Source organism: Notothenia coriiceps, unplaced genomic scaffold (assembly GCF_000735185.1).
Source record: "Notothenia coriiceps isolate Sejong01 unplaced genomic scaffold, NC01 NC01_scaffold00035489, whole genome shotgun sequence".
In the NCBI taxonomy this organism is placed as follows: Eukaryota; Metazoa; Chordata; class Actinopteri; order Perciformes; family Nototheniidae; genus Notothenia; species Notothenia coriiceps.
This window is the reverse complement of record NW_011368190.1, coordinates 11,390-18,806: the sequence shown is the minus strand read 5'-3', so window position 1 is coordinate 18,806 and position 7,417 is coordinate 11,390. Positions and strand designations below refer to the sequence as shown.

Here is a 7,417-nt window from a genome sequence, read left to right as displayed (position 1 = left end):
TAAAACTCTTAACTACCAGTTCTATCTACTTTACTTTAAACAATTAAAAAGACAATCAACTACATTTATTGATATACCAATGTTTATTTGTGGGGCCTCTTTTAAATTAAACTTTCAGACGTGAGATATTAAAATACAGTAATAGTATTGTTTATTTAAAAATACTAAGCCACTGCTTGGTTAACTTCATATTTATTTTTCTCTAAAGCATTTATTACACACATTTCCCCCTCATATTCACAGTGTGGATCAATCAGTTTGTTTATTAAGCGGCTGTAGAAATAATGTATATTTATTTTAATGTGTTTTTTAAATTCATCACTTTGTACTACAAAGATAATCAGATTATGAATGAACAGTCTGCAGTTAATAAACATTAAAATATATGTTATTATTAAATAATATTCAACTGTTATCAGAACTTAGTGTAAATGTAGAATCGTGCTGTTCGGTTGTCTCACTGCAAGAACCACTTTTACCATGTCTTTTATAGACGATATGTAGAGACAAATGGTAGCAATTCTCACAATGTAAAATAATAATTGCCTTAAATACATTGAAATGTGAAAGCTGACAAAAAAAGTAATGTTGCTTCGTAAAATCGAAATGTGACTTTTTGCAAGGAAGGAACAGTCAACTTCCCTGATGTCAGTATTTATTCATGTTTTAATGGAATGTATTTCAGTGTATTATAGTTGTTACTTTATCTATTTAAACCAGAACGTTTCTCGATTCTTTGTACAGTATGAAAGGAGTCTTTGTACATTTCACTCCATGCTGAAGTTCACTGATGTCAGGAATCTCGGTCTGTCTCTCGTGTTCAGCATCCTCTGGTCTGTCTGCATCACCTGGAAACTTTAAACAAACAGAGATATATATATATATATATATATATATATATGTGTGTGTGACGTATATATATGTATGTATGTATGTATGTATGTATGTATGTATGTATGTATGTATGTACAGGACTGTCTCAGAAAATTTGAATATTGTGATAAAGTNTTGCAATAGTAATTTATGCACTAACTACATTACTACTTGTACTACAACATTTGAATCATCAGTTCTTCCTCATTTTCCTCAATTGTTCATATTTGGTTTATTAATAAACCAAATATGAACAATTGAGGAAAATGAGGAAGAACTGATGATTCAAATGTTGTAGTACAAGTAGTAATGTAGTTAGTGCATAAATTACTATTGCAACAAATGTGTTAATTTTCTTCATTATTAGTCGATTTTTTTAATGCAGACATATGTTGCAGGGACTACTAGAATCATCATACTGGCGTGACTGTAGACATCAAGGGGTTAAATAATTTTTTTTATTTGTTTTAGAGTACATTTCAGAATATCGCGATATATATCGTATATCGCGATATAATCAGTAAATATCGCGATATCATTTAGAGACCATATCGCCCAGCCCTAACTGTGACTTGTGTTGAGAGTGGGCAGCTCTTGACTAAAACAGGTTAGGACTTAGGAGGCTTTTCCAGGCTTGGCAACCTACGTTTGTTAAGATGAGTTGTATTGTTTGTCACGATATGCCTACAGTAAAAGCAAACAAACTCGTTCTCTCGCTGTATATTTTTGGCATTAATCTGAGCCGAGAGATCTGTTAGAAAACTACACAATGCGCCTCCACAGCAAAACAAAGCTGTGCTACTGTGTGGAGAAAAGAGTGGGTGTCACCATTAAGTATTGACATGACTCTTCAGAGCTACTTGTAGCCAGAAAGCATAAAATGTGATTTGAACAGCTTGCAAAATGGGCTTTCATTATAAAAGATCATAAAAGCAGTTATAACTTTGAGTCGAATGATTATCTTGTCGCATGGCAGCACTTCAAACACTGATGTGAATCTGTAGAGATGTGGACTCCAGACAACAGCGCACAACAACATGCTTTCTTTTGAAGCGGATACTTGAGACTTTGCCTTTTCTTACTTCCTTTAACTAAAGTAAAAAGGAATAGGGTTGCAAAGGGCTGGCACATTTTTGGAAGTAGGTATTCATTTGCTCCTCGCTTTAACATTTTAAGTTTGAACACTGTACACATTGTCAGCTTGAAGTTATTTTCCCAATAAGTTAACTTGTAGCTCACCAACTCACCATTTGGCACATTGTATATCATTGACCAGTTGTTGAATTAATTGGCGAGTTTAAAGATAATGTCTGCTTAGCATAGTAAAAGTTGTGTTTCTATCTGGATATGACATGATCCAGACAGCCTGAGCAGATAAACATCACATTTTTTAGACATGAACTTTTACCCCAACATAATTGTGACCTAGACCGATACAAGTCAACATCGATTGAGTCATTTTGGGATTCGCCTTAAGTGTATAATCTTATCTTGCATGTCTAGGGCAGAAATAGCTGTTGTGGTTAGTGCTGTTAATCATTTATGCTGAAACCCTTTGAGCCTAAATGAGGAACTGACCTTCAGAAAACTGCCTCATCACTTCTTCTTCTTAACATCCACCAAGTCTCCTTTGTAGATCCTGACAACGACATACAAAAGGATGTGTAAATGTTTGTTCACCGCCAGTGTTCATTCCATGTTCTACTCACAATCAACTTTAAACTACATCCACTCATGTGAAGCTTTTAAAAAATGACGAGAGCTGTAAAGATTCACCAGCAAATCGCTTGTTAAACAGCAGAAAAGCACATTTATGCATAGACGCAACAATGCAAAGGTCATTAAAAGATCATCAAAGAATCACACACATTTCAGAGTGTGATTCAGATGATCCACCCACCGCCAGTCAGGCAAGGTGTGGGGGATTCACATTAGCGGGGTTTGTACGGTAATTGTTTCATTACCAAGACTGAGGACAGCTTTGAGGGTTGAACAGAGTACACGTGATGATGTTTGGACAATGTTCACATCCTCGCACAGTCGGTCAATGTGTGCACGACTACGTCAAGCACTAATATATGCGGGGGACTTGATTACACAAACAGTGTGAGCTAGAATCGACTGTCAATTTGCTCGACAGATAATTAATTACAAGATGTTGTTGAATCCCCGACCCTCATTCTGGCACAGTCACCAGTCCACAATGTTCCCTTCCAAAATGTCAAGCTTTGTTTTTGATTCTAATATCAGCTTTTCTTAAAACTAGGCATAAACGCCATTGTGTAGGTCTTTTTGCTTTTCGTGGTTTCGTGACAGTTTCCCTGTTTTTATCCTGTGTATTTATACCGCTTTCCTAATTATGTCGTTCTCTACAAAGCTACAAGGCCTTTTATTTGTTAAATTATCATTTTCTAATCTCTTCAAAAAAGCTACAACTTTTAAAGTAGTTAAGTGAATTGTGCAAAATTGCAGCAAAAAATATTTAACCCCAGAAAATGCAATCACTCGTTTCATGTTTTTTCTTTTCCTTATACGTGATGTTTTGGTGTTGTTTTTTGTTGTTTTGTTTCTTTCCGTTAACCGTCAAGTGGGAAATAAGTATTTTTTCTGTGTTTCTCTTAGTATCCTAAGATACTGTTATGTTTGGCTTCGAAACATTTTTATTATGAAGGGCAAACCATCTATTTGTATTTATTTTTGTTTTTTTAGAAAGAGGCGGGTCACATAAGATTTTATTCTTCTCCCTGCTCCTTTTCGCTCAATGGTGTTTTGAGTCATGTTTTGTTGGCAATTATTGTACATTTGGTTTTGCGTACCATGAGCGGGACAAATAAAAATGAAAATAAATGAAATATACCTATACTGTACATTATACTGCATTTGATGGTTTCTTTTGCACTGGTTAGCTGCTACCTACATGTTGTTGACCCGGTACTCTGTCCAATGACAGTAAAGTTCAATCTAATCTATCTGTCTGTGTGTGGGAATGTGAGGGTGAGTTTGTGTGTACATGTGTGTCTGTGGAGGGGGTTAACCACAAGATAACAGAGACACTCATCCTGATCACTGACCCCCACTGACCTCTGGTAATTACAGGAAAGCCTGTAATGACAGAGCTCATCTATCAGCTGACCTCAACAGCCCTGTTGTCCATCAAACAACATGATATTCTAGATGTCCGAGAGAATAGGCCCACCTGTTGGGGTAGTCTTTGATTCATTAAGTGTTCAACATGACAACATGGGCACTCACATAAAGGCAGAACAGCTGTGATACCATCTTTAGATAAATAAAGAGACAATGGGCTTCATTCATCCATATCTTGAGAAGGGTCCTCAGAAAAGTCTACGTTGAATTGTTCTTTAAGAGTTTTTCGTTCTTGTGTTCATTTATTGATTAATTGCATTGTCCTCGTAAATTGAAAGCATGTGCCTGTAAATCTTGAATAGCAGGTAAACACACTGCCAGTCACCATAAAATGGACGAGACTGCAGGGCTGGGAGTACACAGAAACTGAAAAGAGATAATTAAGTCAAGGATGGCCAAAAACAACCTAAAGAGTTCTTAAGTGGAGGTACACAGTAAGTGAACCCCAAAACAGCTTAATATTTAGATGAATGGTATGCTATTACTTGTTCAGTGTGGTGATGTGTTACTGTAGAGTTATTTTGGTTTAAAATGGTCAACATTGATTAAAATTGAAATCTAAAAAAATGTACCCAAACATTTTCTGTACTCAAATGTGCAAATATGCTCTGGAGTTTACGTACATTCTGTTCTTACCTTACAAAAAGTGCAAATGAGAAAACTTTGGCGCATGTCAGAGTTTTCCTGTATAGATTTGTTGGTGGAAAGAGTGTAATGCTCTTTCTTTTATTCCATGAACTGAACATTTCTGGACCTTTTTTGTTAAGATTTGTTGCCTCTTTTGTTAAGAACAGTTATAAGTTATCACAAATAAATGAAATGTTAGATCAAGGGAATATGCACTATTTGATTAATTGTATTGCCTTACTTTAACCCTAACCCTTAAATCTAACCCTAAAAACTGAATATGCTCTCTGTCAATTGATAATCCCCTTAAAAGGATGCTATACAAAGGTGATACAAACTACAAGGATTAGTTAGAGTGATGACCTTCCACCCGGTCCTGGGATATTATTTATGGTTTAACGTCTGCAATGGTAAAGCCCATAAAGATTCAAAAGTACATTACCTGCTGCTCTATCAGGTTATACACTACCAGCCTGATATTGGAAGTGCCTTTGGTTTGTATTCATAAATATTTAACCATATATATCCATTTGAAGAAACGCACCTGTGACTATGTGGCCTGTACGTTTAAATCTAGTCCCTTTTTTCCCTCGGGAGGGATTATGTGGCTGACCAGTAAAAAAGACAAGGCCCGTCATTGTTACTCTTTCTTCTGGCACAAAGATCTCATTCAGATTGTGATTCAGCCATTTCCTTCAAGGTTGTCGCACGTCACACTCTCAGATACATGCTCTTATATTCAAGAAATGTAAAAGAAACACTGGTATAAGCATCTTTATAAATATTATATTATCAGAACTGTATAAATGCTTTTGGAAATATTTGTTCTGTAAATATACAACACTCGTCTGTAGATTCTATATATAATAAATATGTTATTGATTTCTGAGACTACATACACTTGAAAAGACAATGGGTATTCAGAAAGAATGCAGATGGTTTTCCACGTGACCCCAAATCACACTGAAAGATAATCACGTTTTCGCATTTGGAAGACCAGTTTGAAGGTAAACACGATGCCACCTTAAGCTGACTCCACCTTCACTCGTCTAAGCTGTATAAAGAAGGTAGAATCTGTTTCTCCCTCTCCCTTTCTCTCTCACTAAAAGTCTTATGCAGGACCTTGAGCCAACAGGATCCGATATCGCCTTCACCTCAGGAGGGTTGAGCCAGCGGACACAGAGGGCCTTCTATCCCACCGAGCCCTGGAAGAGAGTATTTTTCCGCTCCTTCTTCATCCCCAGCTCCAACCATGTACTCTGCTGGCCTGGAGATCCTCGGGATGATCCTGGCCGTGGCCGGCTGGCTGGGGGTGATGGTGACCTGCGGCCTGCCCATGTGGCGGGTCGCTGCCTTCATCGGGCAGAACATTGTCATCTCTCAGGTGATCTGGGAGGGCTTGTGGATGAACTGTTCAGTGCAGAGCACGGGACAGATGCACTGCAGGGTGCACGAATCCATGCTGGGGCTGCCGGTGGACCTGCAGGCAGCTCGTGCCTTGGTCATTGTCTCCATGGTGCTGTCTATAGTGGGCATCGGCCTGTCGGTGGCTGGGGCCAAGTGCACCAACTGCAGCCGGGACGTGAGCAGCAAACCGCGGCTCATGGTGGCTGCTGGAGTGACCTTTGTGGTGGCGGGGCTGCTGCTGCTGGTGGCCGTGTCCTGGACAGCCAACGCCATCGTGCTGGGCTTCTACGACCCCATGCTGGAGGAGACGGGGAAGAGGGAGTTTGGTAATGCTCTGTACTTTGGCTGGGCTTCCTCCTGCCTCCTCATCCTGGGGGGAGCCCTGCTCTGCTGCTCCTGCCCAGCTCCAGCAGCGACTATTGGTGGCTCCATGCCCCATCGGGTGGACTACTCAGCTGTCAAGACTATGTCCGTCAATGGATACCCCAGAAAAGACTATGTATGAACATGTGACATGTCGCAGATGAATATAAGACGACTCGTGTTAGCCTATTTGTCCACAGCAGACGGATGTTAATGCTATCATGGGCTTTGGCACTAAGTACGAACCACTGATGCTATAAAACATGTTTTATATGTGTTTTGTTTTTTTTACTGTCGAGATGGGCATCTTAAATTGGTTTTAATATTTTATTTCAAATATTTATACATTTTAGTGGTTCTTTTTCTAAGATTATGATGATGTCTGATTTTAAATGTACATGTTTATCTAAATTACAACTGATTAAAGCAAGTTCTTTTTTATAAAAGAAGAATTTACAAGAATGTACTAAAGCCTTCTTCGCGGTGGAGATTCCATTTATAACCCTGTGCTTTCATGCCAAGTCAGAATTAAATGCTCAAATTAAGTATGACATTGCAACTATGCACAACTTCTTACTATACAAAGACAGGGGCAGGTGCCAGCTGAGTTCAGCCGAGTCTGACCAATAAGAGGTGCACACTGAAATTAGGTATTTTATTTCAATGTAGATGGAGGACAGACACAATGGGTGGCTTGTTTCGTAGGAGCACCTTATGCTTCCCTTCCATTGTAGCCTGTTCTCCATTCGCAGGCGAAACTGAGTCAGAGATAAAAGTATCCCTCTGCAAGGGGAGGTAACCTCCACTGTAACCGAGTCTGAGCCACAAAGACCCCATTGATCCGAGGGGTTCCAACTGTTTACCACGGGTGGGACTCACTGAAAGTGTTTCTACATTTTCAAAGAGTCACCTGAAACAAAAAAGAAGACAAAACAAAAGCATGTTCTGGAGGAATAATAATGCAACAGTTGGATTTGGAGAAAGATGGAAACACCTCAGC

General features: G+C 38.8%; 1 protein-coding gene across 1 annotated transcript; it reads left to right on the top strand.

Moving 5' to 3' along the window:
• The first annotated feature begins 5,803 nt into the window (after positions 1–5,803).
• LOC104963023 (claudin-4) lies at positions 5,804–6,807 on the top strand. Its single transcript, XM_010791571.1, has one exon. It carries the CDS (start codon positions 5,900–5,902, stop codon positions 6,557–6,559), a length of 660 nt encoding a protein of 219 aa, XP_010789873.1. The 5' UTR covers positions 5,804–5,899; the 3' UTR covers positions 6,560–6,807.
• Positions 6,808–7,417: the final 610 nt, after the last annotated feature.